The sequence below is a fragment of the Peromyscus leucopus genome, chromosome 19 (assembly GCF_004664715.2).
Source record: "Peromyscus leucopus breed LL Stock chromosome 19, UCI_PerLeu_2.1, whole genome shotgun sequence".
NCBI lineage: Eukaryota > Metazoa > Chordata > Mammalia > Rodentia > Cricetidae > Peromyscus > Peromyscus leucopus.
In genome coordinates, this window is record NC_051079.1 from 25,042,271 (window position 1) to 25,060,417 (window position 18,147).

Sequence of the window (18,147 nt, forward strand, 5' to 3'; positions counted from 1 at the left end):
GGACTACCCATCCCCCACCCCCACCCCAGGCCACTTGATTCCCCTGGCTCTGCTGTCCTCAGAGCGACTGGCCTCCTCTGACACGTGTGTATGATTTCTCCAAAGTGACACTTGAGAAACAGATGAGGGCCTAGGTAGAGTCCTTGCCTATGTGAACAAGCCCGCAGATTTGATCCTCGGTACTGGAGAAAACACATACACATAAAACAAACAAAAACAACTACATAGTGGCATCCTGAGCCCTGGTGATGGAAACAAAGGTAGAGAGTGGCCATGTGGAAATCCTGGGTGGAGCTGGTAAGATGAACTGTCTGCCCTCCCAGATGGGGGTGACAGGGCCACCACAATGCTGTTACAATGGCATAAGGTAGGCTAGGTGACTGTCATCCAGTGTCCCCAGGGAACGTCCTATCTACTCACATACGTCCTCCCTGATCCTTTCACAACTTTCTCATCTGTGAACATCTGTCCAGGGGCCTCTGCTTCTCTGGAAGGTCCCTTCCCCGAGACACAGCTGTGCAGCACTTGTGAGATCAGTGTGCTAACTCCACTCAGCCCGGCTCCTCCTGCCTGCCATTGGAGGCAAGGCCATTGAAAGCAAAGGTGGGCTGTGCCCTCAGTGTGACCGGTGGGCTCTGTCTGGATTGAAATGACACCTGTCCGCGATTCCCCGGTAGCAGGATGAGGAGGCGTGCAGAAAGCGTACGCAGCCACACGTGGGTGTCAGAGGTGCCTCAGCCATCGCAGCCTGGCCGCACAAAGACGGCGTGCTCAAACTGGGTAGTACGAGGAGTGTCTTTCAGAGGACCCCGTACAAGGGACAGGATATAAAGAGACCACGGAGAGTAAGTAAGCCAGTGTCACACAGATACCGGGGCTGGGGAAAGGGGAAGGGACCCTTCCCAAAAACGTGGGACTAGATACGGTCACAGAAAAGGCGGTCTGGCTGGACGGCCCACTGCGACTGCATATAGTTAACAGCACAAATGCTCCTGACTTGCCCTCCTCCCTCCCCCATTCATCTACTGAAGCTCCCGCTGAACACACATGACCAGAAGCTGGTCTGCTGATCCCACCCAGACAGGTCAAGAAGGAGCAGAGAATGCTGGAGCATCCACAGGAAATACTTGGCCTATCTCTCTCTCTCTCTTTTTATTAAGAAATTTTTTTTTATTTATTTTGCATACCAATCACAGATCCCCCTCTTCCCTCCTCCCACCCCTCCAGCCCCCCCCAACCCCCCACACCCCATCCCCTCCTACAAGAAGGTAAGGCCTCCCATGGGAAGTCAGCAGAGCCTGGTCCATTCAGTAGAAGCAGGTCCAAGCCCCTCCCCCTGCCTCAAGGCTGTGCAAGGTGTCCCACCATAGCTAGTGGGCTCCAGAAAGCCAGCTCATGGACCAGGGATGGATCCTGATCCTACTGCCAGGGGGCACCTTAAGCAGATCAACCTACACAACTGTCTTGCTGGGCCTTTGACCTATCTCTTAAGTTTACCTGGCAATTGACACTAAATTTCTACATGGTTAGTCCTCACAAAAACCCTATGAAATAGGCAGGGCACCCATTATAATCCCATTTAACAGGGGAGTAGGCTGAGGCTCAGAGAGGCAAAATGGCCTGCCCAGGAACGTGGGACTGACTCATCTGGAGATGTGAAATCTCTGTGAGGTCCTCCAGCCATTGAGGGAAACCACAGTCAGGAGGCTGAAGGATCAGCAGCAGCTCAGACCAGGCTGTCTCGTGCCTCAGATGAGGTCAGTTCGGAGCGGGAGAGGCTGTTCCATATCACTGATGAGGAGTCTTGGCTCTTGGGACAGCACAGAGGAATGAGACCCCTCTAAAGTCTGGGGGCCACTCATGGTAACTTCTTCCCTTTCTTCCTGACGAATGTGCCGGAGAACCTCCTGAGACAGTGAGAAACTGTTTCCATCTTTGGGTTCTGGAACAGGGAATGTAGGGTGGGGGTTAGGTGGGGACCTTACACACTCCCAACAAGGATGCATGTACCCTTAGGAACTGCTAGGGCGATCCTTCAGCCTCCTTACCCTCTCCCGATCTACCCCGCAGCTTCTGGGGGGGGACCCAGAGCTGGGAGTGGTTGTCAAGGTCATAGATGCCCACCTTCCTGCTTTTAGAAATGATGTTCTGAAAGACCTGCCTAAAGGCCACTTAGCCAGGGAGTGGCACAGGCAAGGCTGGCCACATTCGGGTGGCAAAAGATGTCTACCAGGGGAGGAAATGGGCATGCACGACTCCTCTGACCACGTGGCAAAGTCCAGAAAACTCTGCTTCCTTGCTCTCTGATCCGCTGTGAGGTACTGGAATTCCTGATTCCTGCCCTCCAAGCCTATCAGTCTCTCACCTTGGTAGGCAATGAGGCGGCAGTTGTTTCTAGATTCAGGGACGCTGGCCAGGATGTCTTCAAGTGTCCGGCAGAAGAGTTTGGCCTGCTCAAGCCGATCTTCCCGACTAAAGCCAGCTTTCCCATCCTGTGACATGGCAAACAAGGTCTGCAAGGGGGTAGCATACTCCAGGATACAGGTGCCTGCCTGGAGGAGGTGAGAACAACATTAGACTGAGCCAGGACCCTGACAGACGAATTGTGGACCTGATGCCATGAGCTATGGCCCTACACTCCCTCAGTCTGCAGAACAAGAGTCCTGGGACATGACTGCCCCCTTCCGAGCTTAAGGCCTGGGGTACCCTAAACACTCTTCACAGATCCTTCCCCCATGATCCTAGAGCATGGTAATCTGGATGAAAACGGAGTCTGGGGGAGTGCTCTGGGGCTGGGCTTTGCTCTGGGCTTTCCCACACCCCACTCAATTCTTCAAACGCTCCCACATTTCACACTTTGATTGTTGTGTCCCTGAGCCCCACTTTCCTTCGTTGTAGAAGTAGGGATCACAGCATTCCCTGCCCCACAGGTGTAGCATGAATCTTAGAAGGTCTTATTAATAAAAAAAAAAAAAAAAAAAAAAAAATTGGGGTCTGGTGATCAGAGAAACAGAACAAGCCACAGCCACCTCACCTTGCCAGTTCCTCAGCTGGTCCTGTTTCCTCAGAATGGAAACCTCTGAGTCCTCATCCGGAATGAATCTCAGCTGAACTGTTGCTCAAAAGCCTAAAAGCTTAACCAGGCTCTAGTTCCTGGTTTTCACGCCTTATATACCTTTCTGCTTTCTGCCATCACTTCCCGGGATTAAAGGTGAGTCACCATGCCTGGCTGTTTCCAGTGTGGCTTTGAACTCACAGAGATCCAGATGGATCTCTGCCTCTGGAATGCTAGGATTAAAGGCATGTGTGCCACTATTTTCTGGCCTCTATGTCTGTCTAGTGGCTGTTCTGTTCTCTGACCCCAGATAAGTTTATTAGGGTGCACAATATTTTGGGGAACACATGTCACCACACACAGGTTGGTGGTAGGCTTAAATGAGGTGGCTATTTGGTACACACAGACTAGTTTCTGGTATACAGTAAATGCTCCATAAATATTACTCTTCAATGTAGTTCATAACTGAATCTTGCCTTGTCCTGGACCAGCTGTGCAACCAGGCTCAGAAAAGAGTTATGAGTTCTTACCAGTGTGTGGCTAGGGATCCAGGGTTCTAGGGAGATGGGCCTTTTCCCCAAGCCCAGTTCTGTACACTTACTGGCTGCCCATTCTCCAGAAGCTCATAGACACTGTTGGAATAAACCCGATTCTTGATGCCAGCCCGGTCTAGGCTTTGCTGGGGCAGCATGTCTCGGAAGCGAATGTTGGGGTCAGCCACACTCAGGTCATCAGGCACCCCACAGTCCAAGGGGAAGAGAATATATAGCCTTCGGCTCTGTGCCCCCTGTAGCATGTTGTTATGTAGCCGATTGAACCTTCGGATCCGGTCCTGGAGTCCTGCCGTGGAGAAGCCCAAGAAATCATCTCATTAACTTTGTCTCCCACCTAATCTAGAACTGAGACCCAGGTCAGACCCAGCCAGTGGTTAAGAGCACTGATTGCTCTTCCAGAGGACCTGGGTTCAATTTCCAACACCCATGTAGCGGCCACTCATCTATAGTTCCAGTTACAAGGACTCTGATGCCCTCTTCTGGCCTCCATGGGTACTAGGCACACACATTGCACACAGACAAACATGCATTCAAAATGCCCATGTGCATAAAAATATACTTTAATAAATTAAACAAATAGATAATAAAATAAATCTTTAATAAAATAAGATTAAAATGAAATGTGAATGATAATGATCCCATGTAGTATATGAGTTAAAAGAGAAAAGGAACATTAGAGAGATCTGGCATGTTATAAATATTTTTCAAAAGCATTCATGGGTGCTGGAGAGTTGGCTCAGCAGTTAAGAGTACTTACTGCTCTTCTAAAGAATTCATTTATTTTTATTTTATATGCATTGGTATTTTGCCTTCATGTATGTCTGTGTGAGGGTGTCAGATCTTGGAGTTACAGACAGTTGTAAGCTGCCATGTGGTTGCTGGGAATTGAACCCAGGTCCTCTGGCAGAACAGCCAGTGCTCTTAACTGCTGAGCCATCTCTCCAGCCCCCTTGCTGCTCTTCTAGAGGACCTGGGCTCATGATTGCTAACCATCTGTTACTCCAGTTCCAGGAGAGCCAATGAATGGCCTTTTCTGGCCTCTGCAGGCACCAGGCACTCACATGGTACCCAGACATACAAGCAGGCAAAACACCTATACAAGTAAATTTTAAAAAACAAAAAAGCATTCATGGAAAGCCAAGTGTGGTGGCACATGTCTGTATTCCCAGGACTTGAGTCAGAAGGATTACAAGTTCAAGGCCAGCCTGGTTTACACATGAGTTCCAGGCCAGCCAGGGATACTAGCAAGTTTCTGTTTCCAAAGACAAAAAGAAGAAAAGGGAAGGGAATGATACAGGAAACTGGCTGTAGTGGCATACACCTGTAATCCTAGCTTTTAGACTAAGGCAGGGGGAGAAATACCAGTCTGAGGACTGCCTGGGCTACATAGTGCACCTACAAGCACATAGCACACAAAATTCACGTAGGCACACACTCACAGACACAAGTTACAACAAATAAATCTTTGCCAGGTGGTGGTGGTACACGCCTTTAATCCCAGCACTCGAGAGACAGAGGCAGGTGGATCTCTGAGTTTGAGGCCAGCCTGGTCTACAGAGTTCCAGGACAACCTGGGCTACACAAAGAAACCCTGTCTTTAAGGGAAAAAAACTAAATAAATAAATCTTTAAAAAAAGAAAGAAGACCAGGCTGTCAGCAGGTAAAAGTTGCTACAAAGGCTGACACTGTGAATTGGATCCCCAGAACCCATGTAAAAGGCCAGAATGTGGCGGAGTGTTATAATCCCAGCACTCCAATAGAGAGATCAGAGGCAATGACAGGGGAGTTGGCTATGCAGCCCCAGAAATAAGAAAGACCCTGCCTTGTCGGGCATTTGGTGGCGCACGCCTTTAATCCCAGCACTCGGAGGCAGAGCAGGCGGATCTCTGTGAGTTCGAGGCCAGCCTGGGCTACCAAGTGAGCTCCAGGAAAGGTGCAAAGCTACACAAAGAAACCCTGTCTCGGGGGAGGGGGGAACGGAAAAAATCCTACCTTGGGGGGCAGGAGAGATGGCTCAGCGGTTAGGAGCACTGACTGTTCTTCCAGAGGTCCTGAGTTCAATTCCCAGCAACCATGTGGTGGCTCACAACCATCTCTAGTGGGATCTGATGCCCTCTTCTGGCATAAAGGCGTGCATGCAGACAGAGCACTCATATATAAAGTAAATCAATAAAACTTAAAGAAAAAAAAAAGAATATTTAAAAGGAAAAGAGAAGAAAAGGAAGAGACTGCCTGGAGAAGGTGGAAGGAGAGAACGGACTCTAAGTGTTGCCCTCTGACCTCTGTACATACACCCGCACTCACACACACACAAAAGAAAAAACTCTAAGGGAAGGAAGAAGAAGGCAAGCATTTGTACATGACCTCAGGCAGAGCACTGACTAGCTTTTATCACAATTTGATTTACTCTACTCTAGGCATAATAATGATACCCTGGGGCTGGTAGTGTAAGCTCAGAGGTGTACTCGAATTTTTGGGGGGCAGCCAGCTCACAAAAAAATGACACAAAGACTTATTAATTATGAAAATTTGGCCTTAATAAATAGGCTTGTTCCCAAATAGCTCTTATAACTTAAATTAACCCATTTATATTCATCTACATCCTTTTTTTTTTAAGTTCTTGTTTTTTAAGATTTTTTTTTTTTTTTATTATGTGTACAGTGCTCTTTCTCCAGGTCAGAAGAGGGCACCAGATCTCATTACAGATGGTTGTGAGCCACCATGTGGTTGCTAGGAATTGAACTCAGAACCTCTGGAAGAGCAGTCAGTGCTCTTAACCACTGAGCCATCCCTCCAGCCCCATTAATCTATATTTTATCATGTTGCCAGAAGTGTTACGGTTTATTTCTGCCCAAAAGTCCCACCTATCTCTCTTGTCTAGCGATTGGCCATTCAGCTTTTTATTACACCAATCACAGCAATACATCTTCACACAGTGTACAAATATCTTACAACACAGTGATAGAGTGCTTACTAAGCATGGGTAAGGCCCCATATCCAATCCTCAAGACAATAAATTAATTAATTACAAAACAACAATAATAAGCCAAGTGTAGTGCACTGCTCACACCTGTAATCCCAGGACTTGGGAGGTAGATGCAGAAGGATCAGAAATTCAAGGTCATCTTCAAACACATAGGGTGTTTTTTGTTTTTGTGTTTTTTATTTTGGTTTTGGTTTTGGTGTTAACAGTCCTGGCTGTCCTGGAACTCGGTCTGTAGACCAGCCTGGCCTCAAACTCACAGAGATCCACCTGCCTCTGCCTCCCAGTGCACCACCAGCTCAGTACATAGGGTGTCTTAAAACACCCAGGACTTTAAAACATCTGTCTCAAAGATCACACTAGAATTCTATAATGCCCTTCACATGGATGGGGATGCTTTAGGAATAATTATTTTTTGGTGGACAAAGAAATGCTTCAAAAAGCATAGCAAAAAGTATAGCAGAAGCCGTGTGTCTTATCTAAAAATGAAGATGCAGACGTTGGCCTACCTGGCAAGATCAGCCGCAGGTACCCAATGTAGTACGACCAGGCCAGCCCTTGGGCAACATTGAAGCCCTTTTCTTCACAGATGGCAGAGATTTCCGCTGGGGCCAGGCTCTATAGACAGCGGGAAGAGCCTGAGGGACTTCCGAGAGGGACGGGACCGCCAGAGCCCTTCTCTTGCAGGAAGCTTTCCCAGTCTGCTGCCCACTTGTTCTCAGTGCTGCTATTGATCCCACCACCCACGTCTCACAGCTCTACACCCAGCTCCTCCAATCTTTAGTCTCAATCTCAGCACTGAGCTCAGACAGGTCAACACTAGTCACGGTCCCATCTACCCAAACCACCCACTTCTTCTGGGTCCTACCTGGAAGCCTAGAAGGATGTTGAGGGACTGTGAGAGGCCCAGGAGGGCAAACATCCAACAGAGATGTGGGCCAGTAGTATTTGGGAGGGAACAGTAGAAATAGAAGGACAGGAACAGCAGGGCCATGCGGCGGATGGGACAGCCCAGGCAAGCGCGTACAGCCTTCCAGTATTTGCCCTGATACCTGCAGAGCACAGCCCAGCCTCAAATCCCAGCCCAACTCAGCCAATGAGGTTCAGGGAAGGCCAAAGTTAGGAGTCAAGGGTGTGATACTTGTTGGGTACCCAGTCTCCATGGGGACTGCAGAGGGTCACCTGGAGTGGACATGGCACAGCTCTTCAGCCAGACAGCAGACCTCTTTCAACAGTAGTCCAAGTTGCAGGGAGGTTAGGTGGAGCACCAGGTACCGGAGTGTGTGATTTGGGGGATCCCCAAGCCCCCAAAGGATCATGAGGCTGACCACCAGCAAGAACAAGGCTGCCTGTTTGGATCGGTGACCTCTGGGACGTGGGATGGATGGATGCAGGCTGGAATACGGCATCTGTGGGCATCAAGAAATCCACATCTCTGTTTCTGGTCCTCTCCTGCCCTTCACAGACTGAGGTCCAGACTGGTCACCTCCCTGGGTCTCCCATCCCTTGATTCCTGGCTATGCCCACAGGCCACTCTTGGAGACACCTCCAGGAGATGTCCTGGGTGCATAGGCATAGCATTCCACAGCACCTGTCTAGGCCTTTCCTATATACCTTTATATTGTAAACAGAACCCATGCATGCCCCTACGGAGGCCACTGGTGTGATAAAGAAAAAAAGTGACAACCCAAGACCTAGACCTTAAAGTGTCCTATGTCAGTCTGCCCACCCAGGGTTGCTCCCCCCGTGGAGTACCAGGGTAGTACTGCCGCATTTCTAACCCTACCTTCAGCCTCCTAGACTGAGGTGTTCCTGGAGCAGGGGAGACAGGGAAGAGCCGTACAGTAGCTCCTGGCAAGTGGCCTCCTGGAGTGTAGACTAAAAATGAAATGTTAAAAACAACTGCAGCTTCCTCAGTAAAACCGCAGCCCCGGTCCCTTACGAGATCACAGTTTTGGGTACTCTAGGGAGAAGTGTGTTTCCTGCCAAAGCACCACCCCGCCCCCCAACCCTGCCAGCTTTAATACACCAGGTCTGACTATAGGAGAGGAAACGAGACAGCCCCTCCGGTGACCTTGCTGAACCCCCAAACTTAGGGCGTGCAGAAAGTCACTTACCACTCTGGGTTCCTCTTAAATTCCCAGGATGTAAACGCACTCCAGTGGACACCCTGCAGGACTCCACACAACCCCACCGGATTTCCAGATGCCCATAAACCCGATATTACTAAGGCCTGGGATATTGGGAGGGGAGGGGTGGGGCAGGAGAGGTTGAGGGGGTAGGGTAAATGGCATGTTACTTCCTGAAACCAACGGGCTCTGAGCAGAATTTGGTGTAAGAAGCCTGGAAGAGGAGGGGTGCTCAGTTCTGGGAAATGACGTGCCTGTAACTTAGCTCAGAAGGGCAGAGTGGGCGGTACCTAAGCACTCTAGATTCTGAATCCTGTTTCACTCAGTTTCCCCTGGTCCCCAGGCAGGTGGCTCTAATTCTCTCCTGATTTTTTTGTTTGTTTTTACAACTACAGCTATTTATTTACTGTTGGGGCGGGGGCGGGGGGACGGGACGGGACACTAAAACAATTACTCACTCTCTCCTTTAACCCTGTGGGTACCAGGGATCTAACACATCCTTAAGCTCAGCAGGAAGCACCTCTTCCCTGCTAGCCATCCAGCCAGCTCTTTATCCTTCTTTTACATGAGGGTGATCTGAGCTCAGAGAGGGACAATAACTTTACCCAAGCGAGTGAGCCCTTGAAGCCCGTGAGTTGCAGCTGAAAAATGCCAGGACCGTGACTCATGTCGTTTCCCTGGCACAGGGAGAATCTGGCTGCTGCCGCCCCTGGACAAACGTTCATTCCTTCCCAGGCAAGAAAGTCCTCTCCTGGGTCCTCCCCACATCACAAGCAGACACAGGGAAAGACAGACACTCAAAGATGCCCCTTGCCTCCCAGGAACACTTTGGCTTCCTGGAAAGTCTCTGGATTTTTAAAAGAAGTTCCTTGAACTGCAGGGAACCCCCTACATTTTCCCTTCCACAGTTAGCTTACATAAAGACATAAAAATGGTAGATGACCGCAGGAGAGGCGTGATGACTCCTTGCAGTAGGAATCTAGGTGATTTTTACTCTGTTTTCCCTGCATTCACTACATGGAACGAAGAATTATTTGTATTATGCCAACTGTATGCAGTAGCACAGAAGGGGCGTGTGTGTGGTGCATGTCTATAATCCCAGCACCAAGGAGGCTGAGGTAGGAAGATTGCGCTGAGTTTCAGGAAAGCCTAGTCTACATCGTGAGCAGTAACAACAAAGTATTCATCAAGGATGGGATGGAGAGATGCTCAGAAGTGAAGAGTCCTGGCTGCTCTTCCAGAGGAACCTAAGGTAGATTCTCAGTACCTACACAGTGGTTCACAACCATCTCTAACTCCGTTTTCAGGGGACTAGATGCCTCTTCTGGTCTCTTCCGGTACCTGTCATGAAAGTGGTACAGATACACATACATGCAGGCAAAATATCACACACACTAAGTAAGTAAATAAATAGACAAATAGATATGCTTGTTGTTTATTTTGTTTTTAATATCCAGTTAGAAGAAAACTTCTTGACATTGCCTCCATCTGGGCACTGTTTTCTACTTGCTCCATCCCCCTGTACTCATCCATTATTCTGGGCAATGGAGTGCATGCGTGCCACAGAAGGTACTGAGCCAGGTTCCTTAGGAACAGTTAGATGTGCCTGGTAGTCAGGAGCAAGGAGTACTGGAGACCAAGTGTCTTAGTCAGGGTCTCTATTGCTGGGATCAAACACCATGGCCAAAAGGCAAGTTGGGGGGGAAAGGGTTGATTCAGCTTACACTTCAGCATTGCTGTTCATCATCGGAGGAAGTCAGGACAGGAACTCAAACAGGGCAGGATCCTGGAGGCAGGGCTGATGCAGAGGCCATGGAAGGGTGCTGCTTACTGGTTTGCTCCCCATGACTTGCTTAGCCTGCTTTCTTATAGAACCCAGGACCAGCAGCCCAGGCATGGCACCACCCACCATGGGCTGGGCCCTCCCCCACTGATCACTGAATGAGAAAATGCCTTACAGCTGGATCTCACAGAGGCATTTCCTCAGCCGAGGCTCCTTCCTCTCTGATGACTCTAGCTTGTGTCAAGTTGACAGACAAAACCACCCATACAACTGATCCCTTCCTAGTCAACGACACGCAAACACATCACTATTAAACCACAACCCTTCCTTTCTTACTCATCCCCAGGATCTTAAATAACTTTAAAAGTCCCACAGTCTTTACAAATTCAAACACATTACAATTTCAGTTCTGCAGGTCGGTGGTGGCGCACGCCTTTAGTCCCAGCACTTGGGAGGCAGAGGTAGGCGGATCTCAGTGAGGTTGAGGCCAGCCTGGTCTACATAGTGAGTTCCAGGACAGCCAGGACTGTTACACTTGGAAACCCTGTCTCGAAAAACAAACAAACAAAAAATCATTTCCTTTAAAATAGTCCATCGAAGGCTTCACTACCTTAATAGGTATTTTCTAGGGTTGGAATTCCATCCCCATTGTAAGGTACTAAGTGGGTGGAGACTTAGTTTAACCACGATGTATAAAGATGAGGCATTTCAGGGGTGATTAGGGTTAGAGAAGATCATTAGGGTGGAGCATCTATTATTTAAAATTGCTGGGTTTATAAGAAAAAAAGGCCAGTGGAGATACACATTGTCTCTTGTCTCAGGCAGGCATCGTGGTATACTCCTGTAATTCCAGCACTTGAAGAGTGAAGCGGAAGTTCATGGTCACCCTTGGCTATATAGTGAGTTTTAGGACAGCCTGGACTGAATAAGAACCTGTCTCACAAATCCAAACCAAATAAATAAACACATGTCTCCTGTCTTTGGCCCCATAATGCCCAATCTGGCTATTTTGCCAGCAAGAAAGTTAATACTGAGTGAGGGCCTTTAACCTTGGACCAGAACTTCAAACTGAAAATAAACCTGTTTTCTTTGAAATCTCCCAGTTTGTACTGTGCCCTTAGCAACCAAAACCAGACACGGGCATACATACTGGAGGATGGGACTTCAGCGCATCTCCTTGGGGGTACGATCAAATCCCTAACCTGGTCCAATGATAAATACAGGAAGCCTGGAGACTTGAGTAGGACCCTGAGGCCAGGCCTGAGAGACAGGGCTTGCGTGTAACTATCCTCAACATATAGACAGGCAAGGAGTTTGTATTTGTCCAAGACTGACTATCTCATCAGCCAAGAGGAAGGCCACGGAGGAAAGTTGGTTTCAAGTTGCTGTCTAGCATCCAGGCTGCTACTTTCAAAAGTGTGTTTTTGTTGTTGTTTTGTTTTGTTTTCCGAGACAGGGTTTCTCTGTAGCTTTGCACCTTTCCTGGAACTCACTTGGTAGCCCAGGCTGGCCTCGAACTCACAGAGATCCGCCTGGCTCTGCCTCCCAAATGCTGGGCTTAAAGGCGTGCGCCACCACCGCCGGCTTCCAGGCCAGTTTTTCTGTCTTCTCTGACACTCACCATTGACATTCTTGGAAGAAAAATAACCTCCTTTACCCATTCAGAGGAAGCTTTGTTTTGACACAGTGTGAACATCCTGGTGGCCTCTGGCCTCTCAGAGCCACTCTGGCCCATACAATCTCAGCATCTCTTAATCCTAGTAGGATATCAACTTTGGGGAAGTTTTAATACCAGTGACCCTGTGGGACCTGTGATCCAGCCTGACTTCTTGTGATTCTGTCTTCTAGCTGTGTGGCCTTCACCAGGTGTAATTATGTTATGTCCTAATTCCAACATTTAGGAGGCTGGGGCTGGAAGACAGTGAGACTCATCTACAAAGCATAATTAAATAGCATATTATATATTGATCTTAGCCAAAAGAGCAAGAAGTGATAGCAGCATAAAATACCTTTGTGGAGTCGGGTGGTGGTGGTGGTGGTGGTGGTGGTGGTGGTGGTGGTGCAGGTGCACGCCTTTAATCCCAGCACTCAGGAGGCAGAGGCAGGCGGATCTCTGTGAGGTCCAGGCCAGACTGGTCTACACAGAGAAACTCTATCTCAAAAAACAAAGGAAAAAAAAAAAAAAAAACAAGAAAAATTACATTTGTGGTATGATTGAGTCATCACCGCTGTTAGTAATTTTTTCATCACCCCAGACAGAAGCATGATACCCATTGAGTAATAATTCTCTATTCCTCTCTTCCTTCAGCTCCTGCTGATCTCTAAATTATCCTCTAATCTCTAACTTCTGCCTTTTCTAGATGTTCTTTTCAGACCATGTGATATTTGCTTGTTTTTAATTTTAATTTTTTTGAGTTATCACTATATATATGTAATATATATGTATGTATGTGTGTATGTGTGTATGTGTGTATATATGTATGTATGTATGTATGTATGTATGTATGTATGTATGTATGTATAAGGTCAGGACCCCAGACCTTAGCACAACTGATTCCATGATGGAAGTACCATTCAGGCCATAAAACTCAACATGTGACTCCACAGTCAAAATGAAAACAAAGACCCAATCTATCAAACTCTATAGTTCTAGAAAAGTCTCTAAATCTTTATGACTTCTGTAGTTCTGCTTCTGGCTAACTGTCCTTGTTAATTGAAGTGTGTCAACTCAGGATATGGCTTTCTTTCTTTCTTTCTTTTTTCTTTTCTTTTTTTTTTTTTTTTTTTTTTTTTGCTTAAAAACTCACCCTGGGAAAAGCTGGGGGCTGCATTGGGACTTGCTATTGGCTTGAACCCATGTCTGAGCAGTCTTCCCCAGTGAATGCCCTTAGCAGGTTTCCTTACAGCATTGTCAAACAAAATGTGTGTATTTTAGCGAATTTCTGCATCCTCATCCTCCCCCCTTCCTACCCTTTCCTGTAACTGCCCCTCATTCTCCTTTCTGGTTTCACTTCACCCTTCACAAGGCTCCTTTTGCCCTTCCCCCCACTTCCTCAGTACCTCTACCCACTCTTGGTCTCCTTTCTAGTTTTTTGGAGTTTTTATTTGTTTTTAATGATTTTAACCCACATTTACAAGCCAGGATCAGAAGTCCAAGGTCATCCTTGGCTACAAGGTAAGTTCCAGAAGAGCCTGGACTTCCTGAGCTCCTGTCTCAGTGCAGGAGAGGGCATAAAGATGTCTCAGTATATAAAGGAGCTTGTTACTAAGCCTGACAGCCTGAGTCCTGAGTTTGATCTCAGCCCCTACATGTGGAAGGAGAGAACTGATTCCCAAAAGTTGTCCTCTGACCTCCACACCTGTGTGCACACACACCCTAATAGATAAGTAATGTAATTGCTAATTTTAATTTTTTTGTTTGTTTTTGTTTTTCAAGACAGAGTTTCTCTGTGTAGTTTTGGTGCCTGTCCTGGATCTCAATCTGTAGACCAGGCTGGCCTCGAACTCACAGAGATCCACCTGGCTCTGCCTCCCGAGTGCTGTGATTAAAGGCATACGCCACCGCTGCCCGGCCTAAATTTAATTTTAAAAATCTCCAGGAGGTAGAAAAAACTATATATGGTTTTAATGTATATAAGTATATATTTATACATATATATACACATACACACACTCATACATTTGAGGCCTAGAAGTGCAGACCTACAACCCCAGCTACTTAGAAGGCTAAAGCAGGAGAAGCTCAGGTTCCAGGTCAGTCAGAACTACAGAGTGAGTTCAAGGCCAGCCTGGGCAACCTAGGGAGACAATCTCAAAATCCAAAGTAAAAAAAGGCCAGGTATGGAACTCAGTGTTGATGTTGGGTAACAGCCTTAGGTCATGAGGAACTGAGTCAGGCTATGCAGGGCAATAGCCCCTAGCCATAAAGAACGGATTAGCCCAGCCTGATTGTTCTGCTCTACCTGTACAAACAATATGACCACGTACGGAAAAGAAACCACCCTGCTCCTAGTGAAATCACACACACACACACACACACACACACACACAAAAAAAAATAGCTGTAACTTCCTGGTAACTACTCATGTATGTGTTTATGTGTATACACCTGCCTCTCAGGTCCTCTAAATGAGCTCCACCTTCATCCTGCAAGAAGGCTGAGGCCCCTCACTGTTCCAATAAATCGACTTAGCCTGTTGAGATGGAGCCTGTCTGCCACATTTTTTTTCTATAACAACAAACTTTCCATGATCTGTCTACAGAGAGACCTTCCCCAAGAAGCACCCCCCAGGCTTCTTGCCTCTACCTCCCAAATGCTGGGGTAACAGGTTTGCACCACCACACCCAACTTGTTTTTATGGTGTGTGTGTGTGGGTGTGGGGGTGTGGGGGGGTGATATGCCTGTGTGAACATGCCTGTGTACAAAGTCCAAATGAGGACATCTGACATCCTCTATCACTTTCTGCCTCATTCCTTCCAAGAAAGGTCTCCCTGAATTCATAGCTCGCATTTTCAGCTAGTCTGGCATCCAGAAAGTCCCATAGATCCTCCCGTATCTGTCCCCCAAACATTGATGTTGTAGGCATGTGAGCGACCGTGCCTGGCTTGTTACATGGATGCTAAGACCTGAACATCAGGTGTCCATGGTTGTGCATCGACACTCTTAACCACTGAGCCATCTTTCCAGCTCCCTTCTGGGGTTTGTTCTGTTTTGATGTGACTTTTGTTTTTGTTTTGAGAAGGGCCACTATATAGTCTTGGCTGCCCTTGAACTCACAGAGATCCCCCTGTGTCTGTGCCCACAGTGCTAGGATTAATGGAGTATACCACCATCCTGGCTTGTTAGGGTTTTGTTTGCTTGTTTTGACAAGTTTTCATGTAGCCCAAGCTGTACTAAGATTCAGTCTGTAACCCAGGCTAGTCTTGAATTCCTTATTCTCCTGCCTCAGTCTCCCATGTTCCGGGACAACAGGTATGAGCCATCATAGCAGGCTTTGTTTGTTTCTTGAGGTTTTTTTGTTTTGTTTTTTGAGTCAGGGTTTCTGTCTGTAGCCCTGGCTGTCCTGGGACTCCCTTAGTAGACCATGCTGGCCTCAAACTCAGAATCACTTACCTTTGCCTCCCAAATGCTGGGATTAAAGGCATGTGCCACCACTGCCTGCCATTTAAAAAAAAAAAAAAAAAGGTTGGTTATTTTTTATTATTTTTAATTATGTGTAGATGTGCATATCTGCACATGGATATGTTCACATGAGTTCTGGTGCCTGAGGAGGTCAGAGGCAATGAGTCCCCTGGAGCTGGAGTTAGAGAAGGTTATGAGGTTCCTGATTTGGGTGCTGGGAACAGAGCTCAAATGCTCAATCCCTGAACCGTCCTTCAGTTCCGCTTTGTTTTAGGCAGGGCCTCACTCTGTGGCCCAGGATGGCCTCAAATTTATTCTTCCAGCTTCAACCTCCTAAATGCTCGTTACAAGCATGGCTCACCAAGCCCACCGGTCCTCGGCTTTTTGGACAGATCATAAGCCATAGGAGGAGAAAACTTAACCTGTTCACTTGCCAGTGTGGTCCCAAAGCCAACACGCAGTGACAAGTAAACTCCGTGGAGCCCAGCAATCTCTAAACATTAGAAGAACCTTCCCCTGTGACCCTGGAGAGCATACCTAAGAGAGGCTAAAGTGAGTGTCAAACTTGGGCTGGATGTTAGGAAATGCTTCTGATCACATCCGCTGCCTTGGCTGAGAGAGCAAGAGGCAGTGACAATGGGGAAGCCTGGTGAGCTGTGTGAGGCCGAGGCTGCAGAAAGATTCCAAACCAACCTGAGCTGCTGCATCCCTGCCGCCCCGGGCCAGCTGGGCAGTGAAGGAAGTCACAAGGGTGTCTTAGTCGTGGGAGGAGGGGAAGGGGTGTTTGTTTCCACTCCAGCCACTTGCTTCTGATTCAGGCTGGTGGAACAGAGCTGGTCCAGTTCCCATGTCTCCATCTGCCTGCCTCTTTCCAGGTCTAAGATGCCATGTGACCGGCACTAGTGACACCTGGTGGCCAGTTAAATTAAAAGCCAGCTGGTCAGGTTTGTACCTCAGGACCTAGTACAATGTCGGGCATAGAGAAGACCCTCTCTTTTGAGGGGTAAAAGAAGGACTGAACATAGATGATAACGAGGAGGGGGTGCTGGGTCCACATGCTGGAGGCCCACCAGGGGACCAATCAGGACTCCACGAAGGGCCAGACAGTTCACCTGCTCAGCATGAGCACAGAGGGGGGCCTCCTGTCCCTGTTCTGTGCCTGTCCTGTGCTCCAGGGACACCTGTGAGGCAGGGCAAAGAGCTATTTGAGGAAAGGACGAGTTAATTAAAGCTGCACCTGCCTCTGGGCTCAATCACGCCCGGGAGCTATGAATAGAGCCCAGTGGGTTGGGATGGGAATGCCTGAGCAACGCTCCTTCCGGAAGGAGACTCTGGGGTGTAGTTCTGTCATAGGGTTTGTGCTCAGCATGCATGAGTCCTCACCAAAGGAAGTGGGGGAGGCAAGAGGAGGGGAGGGAGGAAAGGAGGAAGAAGAGAGGGCTCTGAAGCTCAGAGAAGGCAGAAACTTAACTTTCCACAGCCAGACCGCCTCCGAGTCAGGGTTCCCAGGACTAGTTCCTTGAGCCGTAGCATTTGAGTCCCTAAGACAGAAACACAGATAAAAAGAGCCCAGAGGAACAAGCAAGGCCCCTTGGCCTGCCAGGCTGGAGGTGTTACATCTACCGTGAACTCCGAAGCACACCCCGGCCCTTCTACCAAACAACTATTGTCTGCCCTGAACTGCGTGTGGATCCCCACTCAACCCACCTACATCCCTTTCCCCAAACATCTGCTTTATAGACATCTCTCCAAGGGTGTGGACTGGTTTGCCCTCTCAGAACCGTGTCCTTGACCACAAAGGATTGTTGGAAATGTGTAAGCAACTAAATGCCAAGTGCTGAGAAAAGTGTTTGGTACACGATAAACATCTTGTATGATCTGTAACTACCCAGCACTTGAAGAGCTGAGGTAAGAGAATTGTTGCCACAAGTTCAAGACCAGCCTGGGCTATGTAGTGAGTTCCAGGATGGCCTGGACTGGACTACAGAGTGAGACCCTCTCTCAAAATATTAAAATGGGGGTGGGGAGGCTGGCTGGGGAGGTAGCTCAGTTGGTAAAGTACTCTCCCAGCATGCATGAAGCCCTGGGTTCAATCACCAGAGTGTGGCAGTGCTAAACTATAATCCCAGGATTTGAAAGATGGAGACAGGAGGACCAGAAATTTAAGGTTATCCTTGGCTACATAGGAAATTCAAGGCTAGCTACATGAGATCTTGCTTCCCAAAAACAAAAATAACAAACAACCCTGTTACTTGTATTGTTGTCCTCTTTAAGGCCCAATTCAAATCTTGCCCATAATCCTCAACTAAATGGTGACATCCTTAAAGACAGAGGTGAAGGAAGGCTTAGGACATAGCAGTAGTCTGTCTTATCTTCACACAGCATCTACGGACGTGTTACTCTTGGCAACAGCCCTATGGGCTGGGCAGATTCTGGCTCTTACCTGAGCCTGGCTTTTAGCTTTCATTCTGCCAGGCTATACTGAGTGATTTATCTGGACTAGGTTTGATTTTTCTCTGAT

General features: G+C 48.0%; 1 protein-coding gene across 2 annotated transcripts; it reads right to left on the reverse strand.

Moving 5' to 3' along the window:
• Positions 1–1,392: 1,392 nt before the first annotated feature.
• On the reverse strand, positions 1,393–8,934 carry Sting1 (stimulator of interferon response cGAMP interactor 1). Of its 2 annotated transcripts, XM_028886842.2 has the most exons (8): positions 8,710–8,931; positions 8,379–8,470; positions 7,775–8,001; positions 7,461–7,644; positions 7,102–7,210; positions 3,657–3,895; positions 2,366–2,552; positions 1,393–1,942 (listed from the first exon to the last, which is right to left on the reverse strand). In XM_028886842.2, exons 3-8 carry the CDS (start codon positions 7,999–8,001, stop codon positions 1,749–1,751), a joined length of 1,140 nt encoding a protein of 379 aa, XP_028742675.1. In that variant the 5' UTR covers positions 8,379–8,470; positions 8,710–8,931; the 3' UTR covers positions 1,393–1,748. The 2 variants fall into 2 exon arrangements, with proteins under 2 accessions (XP_028742675.1, XP_037052974.1); XM_037197079.1 differs by lacking the exon at positions 8,379–8,470 and having other exon boundaries at positions 8,710–8,934.
• Positions 8,935–18,147: the final 9,213 nt, after the last annotated feature.

Bases quoted from the DNA above. Each gene is read 5' to 3' on its own strand.
- Sting1 (XM_037197079.1), bottom strand. From the start codon at position 8,001: ATGCCGTATTCCAGCCTGCATCCATCCATCCCACGTCCCAGAGGTCAC. The intron at 7,645-7,774 runs GTGACCCTCTGC...TGTGCTCTGCAG, and splicing joins CTGTGCCATGTCCACTCCAG to GTATCAGGGCAAATACTGGA. The intron at 7,211-7,460 runs GTAGGACCCAGA...CGCTGTCTATAG, and splicing joins ACATCCTTCTAGGCTTCCAG to AGCCTGGCCCCAGCGGAAAT.